At 41.4% G+C, this 19317-nt stretch overlaps 1 protein-coding gene across 1 annotated transcript; it reads right to left on the bottom strand.

Moving 5' to 3' along the window:
- Positions 1–6526: 6526 nt before the first annotated feature.
- Positions 6527–11995, bottom strand: LOC145772436 (uncharacterized). Its single transcript, XM_082584315.1, has one exon. It carries the CDS (start codon positions 11993–11995, stop codon positions 6527–6529), a length of 5469 nt encoding a protein of 1822 aa, XP_082440441.1.
- Between the last annotated feature and the right edge of the window lie 7322 nt (positions 11996–19317).

Raw genomic sequence — 19317 nt, forward strand, 5'->3', positions numbered from 1 at the left:
ATCAGAAGACATAACATTGCGCAAAAGTGGATTAATTGATCTTTTGCAACGTTCTACAAATGCATAGCAATTTTTTCTTAATAGAGCATCAAATGTTAACACGTCGTTCTGTACCTGATACACTCTAGCACTGTCGCATCTCGACAAATTGTGGATAATTCTGTACGAGTCGTTGAAAGCAACTCGTATGCGATTTAAAGTAGAAGTTTTATAGTTACGCCATAGTTGCGAACCATACATTGGCATACAATATGATTGGTACATTACATTTTTAACTTCGGTAGAGCAATTTCCAAACTTGGACCTAAGCTGATTGGCAGCGACATAAAGAGATCGCACTTGCCTTTTAATATCTGCGTCATCACTGATGGTATCATCAATCAGTATACCTAAATATTTCACTTGTCCAACAAATTTAATTTGTGTATTGTACAACCGCATGCATGGAGAAGTCAAAACTTTAAATTTGCGACATTGATGGACCAATCAAACAGTTTTGTTACAGTTGAAAATAATGTCATGTCTAGAAGCATAGGATTCACACACATCAATGAGTTTTTGGGTACCTTTAGCACTTGGACTAAATACACACAAGTCATCTGCAAACATTAGGTGATTCAAGTGAGATGGAGCAGTATTACATCCGACATCTAGGGAATTCAATTCAGTCGATAAGTCATCTATATACAACTCGGCAGCCGTGGCCGAGTGGTTAGCGCGTTGGGCTCGCAGTCGAGAGCCTGCATGTTCGACTCCAGCCACCCGCACGTGCTGTTGTTTCTCTGGGCAAGAAACTTTACGATAATTGCCTCTACCTAGTGATCGATTTCGAGTAATAGGTAGTACCAAATTTAAGTCATAAGTAGAGTAGACAACCGGAAACAGACATTGCTGTCGGCTGCAGCGTGGGTCAGGTGTACGTCGGAAGGCGTACACCGATGCATAGCGCTCAAGTCCGCTTTCCCGCAATGCAGGATAAAGATAAAACAAACAAACAAACAAAAACAGGTAAGGACTTAAAACCCCTCCCTGCCTTACTCCGTTGGTGACATGGAAGGGGTCAGAAATTTGATTCCCCCACTTTATTCTCATTATTGGTTCTTTATACCAATGCTTCAATAATCGTACAAAGCACATAGAAACATTCCGTGAAACTAACTTGTTAAATAAGATATTGTGATTAACTCTATCAAATGCTTTGGATGCATCCAGAAATACACTAAACACAGGACTATTGCTGTGTATGTAATGAGATACTGTTTGTTTATAAAGATAAACACATAAATCTGTGCCATGTTTTGTCTTAAATCCAAACTGATAGTCAGATGTATTTAAAAACGGTGAAATATGCTCAAGGATATAATGTTCAAATAATTTGGACACTACAGTTGCCACTGCAATGGGTCTGTAATTTCCAGCATCCTGAATATTGCCTTTGTTGTTCTTACAAACAGGGATAATTATGGTATGGTAACTAATAGTCTATGGTAACTAAGTTACTGGTAACTAATGTCTATTGTCTAATAAGTTATTAACTAATAACTGGAATAGGCTGCTGCAAAATGATTCACATTTGATCCATTCCATCATGTCATTCAACGTCTTAACTGCTTAATTTTTAACTGGGCTACCTATAGGCTACACTAGATTAGGCGTTAGCATACATCTGTTTGACTATTGTATTTCAAAGAAACGTCTATTTCATAAATGGCCATATACACTATACAGGAAAGTGATCGCCTAGCCATCCTACATGGAATGTTGCCGAAATGGGTTAGCCTACTTATCTGGTGACTGCTCACATGTCGGGCAATTTAAACATAGGCTACCACATTAAATTTTCACTGTATGAAAATAGACTCAAATCAAACGATCAGCCAACGAGAGAGTGTCCTTAATATTAACCTAGGGCCTAAGCCCATGATAGGCAGTAGGCCTACTACAAAATGTGCCGGGGAAAATTAGGCTACATAATGAAAACATACTTTTTGAACCAGTCGCAAGTTGGATTCACAAACTATAGGACGTGACTATAAAAAACAAGCTTGTGTATTCGAAATCAGTGTCCTCGAATTTATAGAGTGCAACCTCACTGGTTCTTGGTTTTTTAAAGTTTGGAAATGTGTTGCACAGTGATTAGCCAATTGTTATTAAAGTGACATATTGGAACATTTCGACCCTTGGACCGGTGAAGAAAAAGAGCTTGCAACTTCAACCGAAAGAAAATGCTTACTAGTGTTTGCTGATTGCAGTGAAGGATGACGAAAGCAAACTAGCTAGCCCACTTTAACGTTTGTAAAGGTGTCACTGTATAGGCCTGCACCACCAGGGTGGTTCTAACCCTGGCAAACGGGCCGCAAGCGACCCGCTTGGACCTTTTGTGCGGCTCTCGAACATTTATTGCTTGCAGGATTTTCCAGCGCCAAATTTACAAGTGTTTGAAAATTAGTAGAGTACCGTACCACGATAAATTGGCAAACTCAAGTTCTACTGTGAGTCAGCTATTGGTTAATTATCGAATTTCTGCTGCAGCATTTTTCTTTTTTCAAAGTCAAAAAACTTTAAACAGACTAAAATTAGTGGCCCTTAAACAGCCGTGCCTCCTAACCGGTTAACACGGCCCTGCTACTACCACTACTTGTTAAATGCTAGGCTACTACTTTCCACTACCGGACCTATACCTTCTCGCATGCTAGCCTACTACCAGTTGTTTCCTACACCTAAATCTGACTTGACTGGTGCCAGTTTGGCAGCAATTGGGGATGAACTTCTTTTTAGGAAACAGGCGCTTCCGAAAACGTTAGTGCAGTTATTTTTATCGCAAAGCAAAAGACCTAGGCTATGTAAGCCTAGGCCGACATATCAAATTCTTTGAATAGTTTTGAAAAAAAAGCTGCAATCGACAAAAACCTAAGCTATAGCTAGGCTCACTTCTATCGTAGAAGCCATAAAAAATTATCTCACTTCTCAATTAGCAGACAGTTTTTCCTACTCACGGACTAACGTTGAATTTCATTCCTCTTTAAGCTTGTTGTCTGTGAATTATCTTAATCACTGTGGGTGCCGCTGGATGGAGAGCAGTCCAAAAATGAGTCACTCAAAGCGCCAGTGCCGTTTGATCTTGAGGCTTCGTCGTGTAGATTACAAAATGTCTTTGTTATTTTGTATAGGCTAGGCTGTAGTATTTATATTCTCATATTGATATTGCATGAACCGTTGTGTATTTATGTTACTTCGCACATGCAAACGGATTTTACAATTATTAAAAAGAAACTGTAAGCAAGCAAAGTGTACTAGTGAGTAAAGGCAGAACATTATATAGGCTACTGTGATTTCATGGTGACCAAGCCAATCAGCATATCAAGAGCAGTTCAGTCCTAATTTTGTTTCTGCTGACAATTTCCAGTATGATTTCGACATTCGTTGTTCTTGGGGTAAATTTCGATCATCACATTTTACAATGGTGAATGGTCACTTGTCTGTTCAACGTTATCTAACAAACGGAATGATAATGAACTGTTGCAAACAATTTCGCGTACGCGAGGATTATAAGGCAAACCGGAGCGTGTTGTCACAGGTTTGGGGTTTTTCGATTTGTGCTTTTGCTATAGAGCCTACAATGCAAGTGATTTGGTTATATCATTCGTACGCTGTTCACTTACACTTCTTTTTCCCACTAGTTAAACTTTTTAACCGCAAAAGGATTTCAAGAAAATCAAATTTTTGTAAAAACAAAAAAATTGTGACAACACGCCTCGTGCTGAGGCGTGTTGTCACAATTTTTTTTTTTTTCACTAAAATTTGATTTTCTTGAAATCCTTTTGCGGTTAAAAAGTTTAACTAGTGGGAAAAAGAAGTGTAAGTGGACAGCGTACGAATGATATAACCAAATCACTTGAATTGTATAAAGCAAAAGCACAAATCGAAAAACCCTAAACGTGTGACAACACGCCCCGGTTTGCCTTACTGAAGAAATTTTATTAAGTAGAATTACACATTTATAAACAAGTTGAAATTAATTCAACAAGTGCTTTGGGTCTTGTTTCCTTGCCTTCACATATCGACCAAGGGTTCGGTAGTTTATGCCAAATTTTGCTTCTGCTTCGCATAAGCTGTCCCAGCTGTGACAACTCGCCCCGACGTATGCAGTCAGACAAAAGTTTTAATGGCGGCTAAAAAAGGCACGCTATGAACTTCTAAAGTGTCAGCTAAACTTCTAACATAATAAGCTATAAAACTGATTTCATACTTGCGGTAAGACTGCTCTTACGAAAGCGTCACACAATTTTGAAAAGTTAGTGAAATTTACATTAATGACCAAATTTTTGATAATAATTTAGGCTAAACCTGCTGTCTTTTCTTGACTTTTCTAAACTCAAAATGAAGATGACTCTGAACGAAGCACGTGCTACAAATATAGACTCGAAGCAGTCAGTGCAAGTACAAAAAAATATTGCTGTGACAACACGCCCCGGTTTGCCTTATTCATGGTAGCCTCAGTTTCAGCTATTTTGTGACCCAGAGTGGATAAACAACTCCAGGCTGATTATTTTTGTTTGTTTATCTTTATCCTGCATTGCGGGAAAGCGGACTTGAGCGCTATGCATCGGTGTACGCCTTCCGACATACACCTGACCCACGCTGCAGCCGACGGCAATGTCTGTTTTCCGGTTGTCTACTTTACTTATGACTTAAATTTGGTACTACCCATTACTCGAAATCGATCACTAGGTAGAGGCAATTATCGTTAAGTTTCTTGCCCAGAGAAACAACAGCAAGTGCGGGTGGCTGGAGTCGAACATGCAGGCTCTCGACTGCGAGCCCAACGCGCTAACCACTCGGCCACGGCTAGCCACGCTAACCCATTCCATTACCACGCATCACACAGAGCCGAACTACAACTACCATCAAGGTAATGACCCATTAAGTGCCACACACAATTCTCTTTTAGTTCACAGTTTGTGACCTTTTTATTTCAAACAATTGTAGCTTGGGGTTGGAAAAATGCAGATAAAAACCTTCTACATAACTTTTTCAGAAAAAAAGAGTTTTTACTGATTGTTAAAATCGTCAATGCGTCAACAGTTTGGACTCATTAAAGAGCCCGTGGCCGTTTGCAACAATCAAATGATTTAGAAAACTATGAAGTTAATTTTGCGAGAACATTAGCTAGATGCATAGCCGTACGAGCCAGGGGGGCAGCCGCCCTCCCTGTTGTTTAAAAACGTCGCGAATCCGGGCAAAATCTTAAAATTATTAGGGCAAAAATTGCTATATAAAAAGCTACAAAGTTGCATGAATTAAGAAAAACTATAAATTAATATATTTTACCCATCAAACTAAGTGTTACCGCCGCTGCTCGCCTACTTAATTTTAGTGGATAGTCTGGTAGATCAGTCGTCAACCTATACCTAATTATTCCTGACTTGACACCCACACTGTCTAAAATACCACACTCAGTTAAATCACCAAAGGAGATGGGTAACACAGTATAATTGTGGCTCAAGCCTATGATGTAAACACTTAAAGGAATAACAATGACCAACTTAATTCGAGTGATGAGGTTGATGAAAGGATTACCAATTATTGAAACAACCACTGTCTAGTAATTAAGAGACAGCAAAAATACGTCCTAACTCTAGCGATGTCAGTATCTAAAAGACAGTTCCAAAGCGACCGCGAGATGACGTCACGAGATTAATTGATCGACAATCGATAAAGAATTTAACAGTTGCAAGAACGCTCAGATATGAAGGGGATCCGTAACATACCGCCCCCTAAAAGGGCATGACCTTTTACAAAACAACGGATCCTTCAAACGATATGAAACGCACAAGACGATACTACACATTCAAGCACGAGTGTCAAGAGCTGTAACAAGATTGCTACCTAGTCAAGCACGACTGTTAAGAGCGGTAACAAGATAGCTACCTAGTAGATGTAAAGATGTTACACTACGACTATAACAAGTAAATGGACAAAACTACTCGGTGCAATCAAGGCACACGGTTCCTAAATTAGAAATGGCAAGGACATAATTAGAGAAAGGTATTATGCAAGAGGCGAGGCACCGTGGGGAGTTTCCTAACCTAACGTACGAAAGTAACTAACAACGAATAATCACAAGCATGCAGGTAGTTATTGTAACCTAACCGACAACAGCAGTGTAACTAAGGTTGAACACATTGATCTATTACATAATTACAACACACAATGAGGATAATAAAGGCAACACAAAATTATGACAAGATTATCCAGTACGCCCTAAATAGCGCCAAAGTTAGATCATTGGTTACAGACACTAAAAACAAAAATGATATCAAATTCAAAGAGCAGTCAAGAAATAAAATTAGCAGACTAAACCTAAAGGTAGCAGTCGTGTGTCACTATTAGCAGTGCTACCAAAACTAGTAATTGGCACTGCAATCCAAGACAGGTTAAGCCCACCTAGTGAAACATAGCAATGCCTAACTTAATACATATAACAAACAAAATTATCGATCAGCGAAGCCGCAGCAGAAACAGTTCATGTCACAGAGGGCTGAGTGCCCAAATGTCCTTCTAGCAAACAGATTTTTCTCACGTCTCTAATCAATACATTGTCCGCAGTTTGGACGCGCACCCGACGTACCAGGCCATCTGAATCAGCGTAGCATTCTCTCACTATAGCCTTGGGCCAACAGCCGCGTTTGACATTATCGTCCGCTATTAACACCAGGTCACCAATCTCCAGGTTTGGAGAGGTCCCATACCACTTGTTTCTAGGCTGGAGCATTGGCAAATAATCGGTCAGCCAGCGACTCCAAAATTTGTCCGCAACAGCTTGGGTTTTGCGCCAGGATCGTCGATACAGATCTCTCTTCGTCGACACTTCACTCGGCAAGACCGTTTCCAGCGTCCCGGTAAGCAACATACTTGGTGTTAAAGCCATAAAGTCTTTTGGATCAGTTGAAACGTCAGTAATGGGCCGATCATTCAAGATTCGCTCTATTTCGCTGATCAAAGTTGACAGCTCGAAATCATCTAAGCTGGTTTCCCCTACCATGAGGCGCATGTGCTTTCTAACCGATCTGATTAAACGTTCCCAGACACCACCTGAGTGTGAACAGGCTGGGGGATTGTATTTCCACTCGATCTCGCTTTGAGTCATTGCATGTTGGAACTTGGCACTCTTCCAAGACTTCACGCCGTCGTTCAGCTCACGCTCGGCGCCTTTAAAGTTGGTGGCGTTGTCACTGAAAACAACCTCTGGTTTGCCACGCCGACAAATGAACCTTCGAAATGCTTGAATAAATGCAGCTGCTTCCAGCGATTCGGCGACTTCTAAATGGACGGCACGTGACGCCATACAAGTAAACAGAACGACGTACCTTTTGACGGTACTCCTTCCCTGCTTAATAAGCAATGGGCCCATCAAATCGACGCCAGTGGAGTGAAAGGGTTTCTTTCCGGCTTCCGTTCTTGATTCTGGGAGATCGCCCATACGTTGCGTCCCAACGCGAGTGTTCCACACCCGACAACGAAGGCAAGAGCTTAGAACCTTTTGTACGGCCGCACGACCACGAATGATCCAGAAGGTTGACATCAGAGAGTTCAAAACATGCGAAGTTCCACTATGTCCAGACTCTTCATGCCGGTTGCAAATTAGCATTTGTGTTAACGGATTGTTGGGTGGGAGAATCATGGGATGCTTGATGTTTAAAGGTAGATCTACATTCCTCAGCCGTCCACCTACTCGTAATACACCGTCCAACAGAATGGGACTAAGCTTCCGTAGTGGCTTGAGTGCTGGATTGTTGCACAACTCCCTGTCAGGTAAAAGTTCATTGTTGGGTAGAGATTGTAATCTTGTCATTGCTTCAGGGAAATCATCCCACTGTACAAGTTTGACGAGGTCGGTAGTGGCTTCTAACATCTCTGCGCCTGTAAGTGGACCAACCTTCGGCTGTGGTGAACTGGAATGTTTCCACAAGATATACGCTTTGAATCTCTTTAGCCATGCCACTGATCTTTGGATTTTCCAGTACTTCGAGTGACGCATCAGGAGCAGTTTCAGCAAATTGTCTTCCTCAGCTGCGGTAGTAGCCATGCAAACGTTCTTCATTTCATCATCATCATTCAATGGCACTGTAATCACGTCTGGCTGCTGCGGCCAATTGCTTACACATTCACTTAAAAATGCAGGACCATTAAACCAAAGTCCAGCAGTGTCGACCCGATTAGGCATTAACCCACGAGAGGCAATGTCAGCCGGATTGACACTGGTGGGAACATAACGCCATTGTTCAGGTGTGGAGTAGTTATGAATGACCTGAAGCCGATTAGCCACAAACGTATGAAAGCGAGAGGCACAATTCTGGATGTACTGGAGCACAATGGTAGCGTCAGTCCAAAAATACACGTTGTTAAAGTCAAATTCAAGCATGTTGCAAATAAACGTACTTAGTTTCACGGCCATAGTGGCTGCAGTTAACTCGAGTCGGGGTACAGTCACAGGTTTAGAAGGCGCTACTCGAGATTTCCCCATACAAAAGACACAACTTACCGAATTATCAGCATACACAATACGAATGTAACTGGCCACACCATACCCCACAGTGCTCGCATCAGAAAAAACATGTAGCTCGATGCTAACGCAAACCTTGTCGGCCAATTTAAAGCTGCGTGGTATAGAGACGTTACGCAGTTGTGGTAGTCCATGCAACCAAGTTTGCCACTGCTGGCGTGCAGTTTCTGAAATGATGTCATCCCAGCCGCTCCCATCTCGACACGATTCCTGTAAAAGCTTCCTTATGGGCAAAACAAACGGTTGAACTATGCCTAAGACATCATACACCTGATTAATCATGGAAAGAAGTCCTCGCCTGCTCATTGGCTTCTCCTTCACGTCAACTTGGACCTTGAGACAATCTGCCGAGGTGCTCCAGAAAACACCCAAGGCCTTCTCAACTGTCTCGTCATGCAGTGAAACATCCGGTCCAGACTTGGCGATGTCATCGTCTAAAACACAACTCAAAACATCTGGGTAATTCGCGACGAACTTGGTCAGATGGAACCCACCACTGTGCAGCAATGGAAGAAGCTCACTTATTAGTTTGGTAGCTTCATCTGCACTACCACATGATTTTAAGAGGTCGTCGACATAAAAGCTGTTACCTACTGTGTCTCTTACCTCTTTGCATGCACCGGTGGCATTGTCCTTTGCTGTTTGCAGGAGTGCATAAGAGGTGCAACTAGGCGAACATGTTGCACCAAAGGGAAATGCATTCATTTGATATTCCGCCGGCGTCTTACCCAGGTCACCATCAGGCCACCAAAGAAATCGGAGAGCATCTCTGTCTGCAGGGTCCACTCGCACCTGGTGGAACATACTGCGGATGTCTGCAATGAATGCGATTGGATCCTGACGAAATCTAAGAAGTACACCGGTTAAATTGTTGCAGAGGTCTGGACCCTGCAGCAGTGTGCTGTTAAGGGAAACTCCCTTGTATTTGGCAGCACAATCAAAAACCACTCGAAACTTCGGCCCTGTAGCGTGGTGAGGGAGGTACCATGTACGATCTGAAGGAGTGGGATTAGTCACCTGACTGGCATATTCGTTTACAATGTACTCATTAATTTTTTGACCATATAAGCCCCTTACCTCCTCGTTACAAACAAGTTTGTTTTTAAGAGACTGAAGGCGCCGCTCTGCCACAATCCGGTTATTTGGGAGGGGTACGTTTTCATCTCGCCAGGGGAGTCTCATTTGATAATGGCCACCAACCTTTTTAACCGAGTCTTCCATGACTGATAAGGCCCTTTGATCCTCCCTGGACATGGACACCTGTTGGACCTCTTCGGCATCCTTAAAATCTTGTTCCAAGAACTGCAGCACTTGTTCATGGAGCCCTTCCGAGGTTTTCACTGCCGTAAGGCTGATGCCAGTGCCACCACTATCTGAGTTGACATTTTCTTCAAATTCGGCTCCAAACAATGTCCATCCAATTGCTGTATGCCACCCAAATGGTTCACCAGCCTTACCACAGCGCTGCTCTTTAATACGGAAGACCTCATGGGCATCCATGCCTATCAGTAAATCCACCTGTTGTGAAGGCAGTTCAGGAAATTGAATGTCCCTTAAGTGATTGTACTCTCCTGAAATCCTATTAGAGGGGATATTGTCTGACAGATTAGGTAGTTTTTGTAGTACCATCACCGAAGGAATTGCAAAGACTTCATCTTCTGCCATTCCCTGGATGTGCAGCGCTTTGACTTTAGAATGGCAGGTGGCCGAGTTACCAATGCCTTGGAGAGATGCACCTCCAATGGATTCTTTTAACCTCAATCTTTTCACCAAGCGTTGAGTGCAAATGCTTGTGGTGGAGCCGGTATCCATAAGAGCATAGGTACAAATAGCTTGTTCCTGGTCACCCCCCCAAACCTTTACCGGTACAATGCTTAAGACGGGGTGGGTAGGTACTTCTATCGGCGTCGATGCAAAGAGGGACTTGTTAGGTGCAGTTGTTTGCACGCCGTCGTAATGAAGTAGAGTGTTGTGTCTTTGATGGCATTTCTGGCAATGCTTCCTAAAGTTGCATTTAGATGCAAGGTGACCCCCTTTTAAGCAGTTGAAACAAAGTCCCCACTCACGCACCAAATTGCGGCGGTCGGATATGGATGTCTCTAGGAAAGTATTACAACGCCAGATGGGGTGGTCCTCACTGCAAACAGGACATTCCTTTTTTACAGAAGTTTTAACATTCCCCGTCATGTTGTTGGAGACTGCCAATATCCTGTCCTTCCGGTTGTGTTCTTTCTGGTGTGTTTTCAAATGGAAGTCATTATTTGCCTGTGCCTTAAATACCTGTTGAGCCCACTCCATTTCGGCATAGCGAGCTGCATCGTTAACTAACTCCAAAAGATCTACAAAAGTGGCCTGCTCCCCTACACGCTGTTTGTGAAATGCCAACTCAGCAAACCTTTCTTGAAGCTTTAGGGGTAAGCGAGCTAACAGGAGGCTTAATATTTCCGAACCGTTAAGTTCTCCCAAGTTGCCACCTGCTTCAAAAAGGCATTTGCAATTGTTCATCCGGAGAGCCATGTCATTGAGTCGCTCTGAGTCTGATGAACGGATTTTGGGACCCTTTATCAGTTCTTCCTTAACTTTCACCCGCATCCTGAGGTTGTTGCCATACCGATTATTTAAAAGCTCCCATGCTTTATAGTATCCTTCCCCCTTGTCTGGGTAGACATTACAATTTTGGATCAACCCGGCTGGCTCTCCGGTGACATACATCTGCAGGTATAATAGCCGTCTATGACTATCATAGCAGCTGCCTTCAACGAATGCCTTAAACTCTTGGACAAAGGATGGATACTGCCCAATGTCCCCACTAAATTTCCTCAGCTGCAGCTGGGGAAGCTGCACAGCCGGTGATGTAGGCGCCATATAAGGCCGACTGGGTTGGGGTGCGGAGCGTAAATAACTAGTCTGTCTAGGAGTCCAATTTCTGGGCATGTGACCCTGATTATCAGACCAAATATTGGGCACATCAGACCTGGACTGGAAGCCAGGTGGCGCACTTGCTCTTCTTGAGAATCCATAACTAGTTGCATAACCGGGCGTCAATTGTGGTTTACCGCGAAAGTCAGGCGGCACTGTGGTTTTGCCATGAAACTGAACCTCGCTTTTCAGACTTGGAGAGAGGTCGTGACCCGAGAGCGCATCTATAACTTGATATTGCTCCCTGCTAGTACCACTACTGCCAGAAGTCCCATCCTGGTCGAACTGGTTGGCTGCCCCAGATGACCATGACGGTTCAGTTTTACCTTCAACATTAGAATTAGCCTTATTGCTGAGTTGATTCTGCACTAAAGACAGCAACGCCTCTGTGCGGTCGGTAGCCTTTGCCAGCTCTGCACGCATGTCGTTCAGCTGTGCATACACGTCTGGCTTGGTTTCCACATTTGGAGGCAAACCATCTTGCTGAGCAATCCTTTCAGGCTCAGACATCACACAGTTAATGACAAAGTAAACAAATTAATCAAATAAAAGAAACAATGAACAACTTACCGCACCAATAGAACACTTCGCTTCCAGGGAGTAGTCTACAACCAAATTTAACTAGCGTACTTTAACTTACGCAAAACAATTTTAATCAATCACTAATTGGTAATGATGTTACCGCCGCTGCTCGCCTACTTAATTTTAGTGGATAGTCTGGTAGATCAGTCGTCAACCTATACCTAATTATTCCTGACTTGACACCCACACTGTCTAAAATACCACACTCAGTTAAATCACCAAAGGAGATGGGTAACACAGTATAATTGTGGCTCAAGCCTATGATGTAAACACTTAAAGGAATAACAATGACCAACTTAATTCGAGTGATGAGGTTGATGAAAGGATTACCAATTATTGAAACAACCACTGTCTAGTAATTAAGAGACAGCAAAAATACGTCCTAACTCTAGCGATGTCAGTATCTAAAAGACAGTTCCAAAGCGACCGCGAGATGACGTCACGAGATTAATTGATCGACAATCGATAAAGAATTTAACAGTTGCAAGAACGCTCAGATATGAAGGGGATCCGTAACACTAAGTACAGCCTCTTATTTGCACAAAAAATGTGCCGCAAAATTTTCATTTGGCACACCCGTATTGATGTATTGTATTGCATGGTGATCAAACTATAGTACGAAATGCATTTAACCAACTGCATCATGCCAATTTGGGCAGCCACCAAAATATGTCTCTAATACTTTTGTGAAACTGCCCAAATCAAAACACAAAATTTGCTATAAAGCTAATTTTATTAATTTTCACAAATGCATCGTGTTGATTTGGGCAGCTAAAAACATGAAATTATTTGATGAAACTGTCTGTTTATGTTCTGTTTATGCAACTGCCCAAATTAGCGTGAGGCAGTTTCCCCAAAATGAACAAATTCATTAATTTTTCCCATTTACATAACTGTATCGTTTAGATTTGGGCAACAAACATATGAAATTATCTCATCATAGTCTAGGCCTATTTATAAAACTGCCCAAATTGGCATGATGCAGTTGCCTCGGCATCAAAATTTACAAAGTCTTTAATTTTTTTCATAATAGCCTATCCATAAATGCATCATCTTGATTTGGGCAACTACAAAATAGGAATTTATATAAATCTGGTGAATAGCCTACTTTTACAAAACAATTCGGGTGGGAAGGTCACAGTACTTTTTCAACCATAAATGGACATAGCTAAGCAACACCACAACATTTAACAAAAACATGTTATACCTGTTAAAAGTACTGTAATGTTAAGGTATTGCTTAGCTTTGTTTGGTTACTTTCATAAAAGGTTCTGCTACTATTCGGCGAGTTCCCTATTCGGTGAGAGCCTTTTTCGGCGAGTTTCCTATTCGGCGATTTTTTGAAAATCCAACGACGCCTTCTGCAAATCCGATGATTGAATATTATTCAATATTCAGACATTGAATCAATGTAAATACATACTGTTAGGCTAATTGGTTTCTTTGAATCCTACGTCACCGTCTGTATGCAAACTTAGAACATATTAAACTTAGTTATTTTTGTCATCAAATTACCTGGCCTAACCATATTTTTAGAAGTAGTGCTGCCAGACCTTTTTATTTTTGTACTAAAATTCGTATCATCAAAACTACTTTAATTGATTGAACAAAGTTTATTTGAACAGAAGTAGTACGGTATGTCTGTGTTTTATTACATTTAATTACTTTTTTCTGAATCCGCATGGTCACCCTGAGCCGGTTTCCTGCAATGTTTATTTTTCTGAGTTTTTTATGACATCACAACTGAATATTTAAGTGGCCTTGTTTATTATTTGTGATGTGTAAAACAATATTTGTTACTCCTACTTACCATGCTCTTCAAAGATGAATTCAGTTGTTCTATCTTGATTACTTTGGTAAGAAATTCTAGCTAGCTGGTGATCAGTGGCGTAGCCGGGGGGGGGGCTGGGTATTGCAAAGAGCGAGTTTTGCCATTACCAAATATTCAAATATCTCAGCCAGGAATTAGCAACAAGGAAACATTGAGAATAGACCTTTTGCACATTCAAAATCACCAGAGCGTGACGTTTGAGTTACGCGAAGTCTGAGGGTTAAGAATCGCTTGTTTACTACGGTTTATGAAGGCGTTTCTTGTTATTGCAAGCAAGCGTGAGGTCGATGGCAGGTAAAAGTAAATTTTTTGTGTTTATGAATTGTTGTAGGTTATCGGTACACTTCAATTCTTGTTCGTTTTAATCATAGTGTTGGCTAACAGACTAGGAAAGGCAATTTAGGACGGCCATTGTGAAGCATGTGCATTTTGACCGGGAATTATGGACCACGATAGTGGCACCTTGTCTTGCAACATTTTATTTTCATTCTGCATAACATAATATGCAACGAACCAACCACACTTCATTGATGATGCCAAGCATAGTCACTGGTATTTTCCTGTCGAAGATGTGAAATTGACGAATTTTTTTATGGTCCTCTCTACATGAATGCGATGGCGTGCAATATTTCGTTTATTCAACACTTCGTCCTCACTCATTTGAGGCCTTCTACCTAGGAACGGTGAGATATTCAAATGTAGACCAATACCATGTAGGCTAAGTCTTTTTCTATAAGAAACCCTTTATCGGCCATAACAGCATCATGAAGTGCAGTTCATTAGCAGCTATTTTCTGCTTCAAAATGTGAAAAAATCCACTCCTCTGACATATTTCTTTGTCACTCACATTAGCAGTGTACAACTGAAATACAAACATATTACCCCCATTTGGATCAACTCCCACTAATGACTAATGCCTTTGCAGTGTTCGTACTTTTATAGTTCGAGTACGTTTGCGACTGACGGTGAAGTGAGGATAGTGTATCGAGACGTACTTCAGTGCAGTCGATGATGATCATGGTGCTTGGGTAGTCCTTCTTGAAGTCTGGCTTCATGGTTGCTATGATAACGTCACGATGAGGGAATATGTTCAAACTAATCAACCTTAAATACATAAGGTGCATTCATGAATGAAAAATATGGTGTACAGTACGAATGCAGAACTAATACCAAACCTTGTGCTTTAAGTCTGTATAAAACAAACCCAGGCGAAGCTTCAACACCAGCAAAAATTCAATCTTCCACCGCTAATCTATGTAGACATAGGCGTAGCCAGGGAGGGCGAAAGGGGCCATGGCCCCCCCAAAATTTTCAAAGTTTGGATTCCGAAGTTGAGCCCTTTGTTGAAAATATAAGTTAATAAAATTTGTAGAAATTTATAACGTTTTCCAAGTCATCTGGCTATTAACACCCCCAAGGACTTGTTTTAGACACACAGAAAGACACCAATAAATTTTGCAAATCGTAAATCGGGTAAAATTTACGCAATTTACGCTTCTTTTAACTAACTTGTGGAAGCAATTTCAGCATGGCTTACTCTGTTATTTTTATGTGTAGTTATTGAGTTTTTGTGTAGCTGAGTTTTTGGTGTTCTCTAATTTAGCGGCTGGTTTTGCCCGTTCGTGTATAAGAGCTACCTATAATAAGTTAATAGCTGTTTATCTGCTAATAAATTTAATACAAATATTACCCTAAAAGTGTTTCTAGAAAGCGCTATAATCCATTATTTGAGTGTAATTTTGCAAAAAATTTCCGGGGAAGCATGCCCCCGGACCCCCCTAGAATACGCGGGCCTTCGGCACGCTCTAACACCCCACCGGTTTTATTGCTTTTCTTGCTCAACCCACCAGGATACGCCCACTGCACATCAGGTGGCGATGGCTTAAATCAAACACTTTGTTGTTCTCATCAATTCATCAAATATTTGCCCCCCCCCAAAAATTTGTTTCTGGCAACGCCACTGTATGTAGATGCAGTGCTCCTGTAGCATTTTGAGGTATTTCGAAAGTAGCATCGTCATCAAGTTCTGCATCAATATTTTGATTGGCATGCTTAGCTTTTAAAGCTGTATAATACAGGAAATTCTTCCTATCTTTGCCTGGCAAGATCGCTTCCAATACAGCAAAGAACTGGTCGAAGGTTTACACTTCTGTAGCCTAAGTTTACAACTTAAAAGAGTTTTATTTTCTGGCAAATTATACTGAAACACTGATACACGCCTGTAAAGACCACAAAACAACAGCTAAAGCAAACGTTAAACAATTTATTCGCCTGCAAACTACGCCACTAACCCTATCGCACAGCATTGTAAACAGCGGCTGGTCGTTCACGACTCCAACGTCACGCTCTGTTGGTTTGTTATGCAAAAGGTCTATTGTAGCTTTATTTCCGAAAAATACTGAAGAAAACATGATCTTATCCTTTTGCTATGCCACCGGACAGCACCATTTTACAGGAATATTCATAACCACATTTTTGTTAAAAATACTCTCAGAATGCACCAAATTCAAAGTAATTTTTCAAAATTTTCTGGGGGAGGCCCCCCAGACCCCTCGCTGCTGGGTATCGTAATAAGCAAAACACGCCCTCAAACCCCCCCCCCCCCTTTCAAAATTACTGGCTACGCCACTGCTGGTGATCTTGTTATGTTGCTTTTTCACTGTTATCATGCACCGCATACTAGGGTGTGACAGCCGCCCCAAACTTTTTAGAATTTGCCTACCTTTTTTTTGGTGGTGAGGTTTTACCTGTATAAGATTCCTGTAAAGTTTCAAACAAATTGGTCAAGGTTTAGAGGTGGCCCGTGGCCACTAAAGTTTTTGGGGGGTGCGCGATGTATTTTTAGGGGTGCTTTTGCTATATCTCGGCTCCTAGACATGATAGAAGGTCGTTCTATAGCTCAATCGATGCAGAATAAGCAAATTTGTATTAGACTTGTGAAGAAACTATTTGCCTAAAATGTTTAGTTTTTGAGTTATTTGAGAAAAACCCGTTTTTTGCACAAATTTTGTGAATATTTTATCATTTTCACTTTTTTTTCTTCTTAGGAACACCTGGAGAAGTACAGAAGCTGTAACTCTTCAAAGTTTAAACCTAAGTTACCTCATGTTTTGTTTTGTTAGAAGCATAGAAACTGAACACTAACATTGTGTTTACTTTTAAGGCAATTTTTATGGTGGTAAGTGCTAATTTATATTACATGCTATGTCACAGTTTAAAGATCATCATCATGAACCAATTTTGATTATACAGGCCATGAATTAATCCTCATGTCGAGGGTGTGGCCTGTCTGTCGAGAACGAAGTCTTCCCCTCCACACCTCATTTATTGGGTTGACAGAGTTCATGTTCAGGGCTACAAGGTCATGTTTTACAAGTTCTTCCCAAGAAAGTTTTAGTCTACCTTGACCCTGCTGTGCTGCGATGTTAACACATCTGATCTGTGAGATCCAGCTTGAGCTGCGCTCAACGAGACCAAGCCATTTCAGTCTGCCTAATTGGAGGACTTCACTGATGTCTTTTATTTTGAGCTTTGATAGAAGTGTCCCAAACTGGATGTTGTCTTCAGGCTTGACTAGGCGAGTCCATCTTACCATCAGAGCGATGGCCAGCAGATATGAGGATCAAGAAGGGGATGATTGTGAAGATCTGCTATGAAGCCCTAGCACAGGGATTTGTGATGGATGATTATGAGGAGCTAGTCAAACTAGTGCTTTTGCATCTTGGTGAGGGAGCTGAGACCTTTGGAGGTTTTCTACATCCGGGTGCTTGTCACCATGCAAGATGGATGGCCAAGATTTTATACTGCATCAAGATCGTTCTTCTCACTAAAGTTATTACTAGAGATCTTCCTGCAGGTTTTATATGTTCAAAACAACAGCTAAAGAAAATCCAAAAATTTGTTCAGCTTGTTGTATATTCCTATGTGCCATGGTGGCTAACCACTTTTGTGTCAACTTCTGCTCCTTGCAACGCACCTAGAACTTATCAACGTCAACGAGTATGAATAAATCGAAAGCAGTATGGCCAAAGCAGCTCTTAAAGCTCTAAAGGGGCACATGTGATATCTTAGTGAAGAACTTATCCCCCTTACCCTTTTCGATAGCAGTGTGTCTGATGGGACAAAGCAGAAAATTGTTCAAAAGCTGACAAGCTTCGAAGATCCTGGGCATTCTTTGAAAAGAGAAGGAAGTGATTTTGGCAAACCCTCCTTTCCTTCCGTTGCTACAAAACCAACAGATGACTTGAGCTCCTTTGTTGGAGAAGATTCTTGGAGCTTCTTCAGAATCTTGAGGATTGACATGACCTTTTTAAGTGTTGGTGTTGTCGATTGGTGCCAGAACGGCAGCTACTGTGAAGCAAAGAAACGGGTTTCAAATCTTTGTGTTGTTAATGATGCAGCAGAAAGGGGTGTCAAACTGTGCCAAGACTTTATAGACACTACTAAGACAGAAGTTTCATTTCAAAATATTCTTCAAGTAGTTGAGAACAGCAGAAATTCTATGCCCAATCAGCGTAAACAATACTTACATCCATCTCGGTGTTGGTTTCTTACATTGTGATTTTTATCATCGCTGTTCCTTGCCTTCAAATGTATTTTGTGATTTTGTTTAACATTAACTAAACATGTGAATTCATCATTTCCATGATTTTCCATGTGTTTTAACCCAAGAAGAAAAGGTGCTAAGAACATTTTTCTCACAAATATGCAAAAAACAGGTTTTTCTCAAATAACTTAAAAACTAAACATTTTAGACTGAACATTTGTTCACAAGTTTGATATAGACTTGCCTATACTGCATCGATTGAGCTATAGCATGATCTTCTATCATGTCTACGAGCTGAGATATAGCAAAAACGCCCCTAAAATGCATCGCGCACCCCCAAAAACTTTAGTGGCCACGGGCCACCTCTAAACCTTGACCAATTTTTTTGAAACTTTACAGGAATCTTATACAGGTAAAACCTCACCACCAAAAAAAGGTAGGCTCTGTGAAACCAAGTTTTAAAAATCATGGGGCGGCTGTCACACCCTACCGCATACATTATATTTGGGCAATTTCTATAAAAGCGTGCACATTTGGGCAAATTACTTTCTGCCCCCCCAAAATGGTTTGGTCTCGTACGGCTATGGCTAGATGCAAATTAGTCGTAGCCTATAGGACCTGCCCACACAAGACATTTTGAAGAGAGGATGCAATATCAACCCCTTATTCTGACAAGCGCTCGTTTTAAAGGTTAAAATTTAATGAGCTGCATCGTAACCTCATCTCTGGTTATGACTTTCATTTTAAAAATGATGAAAACTCGAACAATATGTCGAAAAAGGGATTAGGCTACTGCACTAATCTCCTGCTACACTTTGACGGTCTCTACTTAGTCGTAAAGTGGTGGATCGATACGGACAATAGAGTTTAAGC

Source organism: Aplidium turbinatum, chromosome 6 (assembly GCF_918807975.1).
Source record: "Aplidium turbinatum chromosome 6, kaAplTurb1.1, whole genome shotgun sequence".
NCBI classification, from domain to species: Eukaryota; Metazoa; Chordata; class Ascidiacea; order Aplousobranchia; family Polyclinidae; genus Aplidium; species Aplidium turbinatum.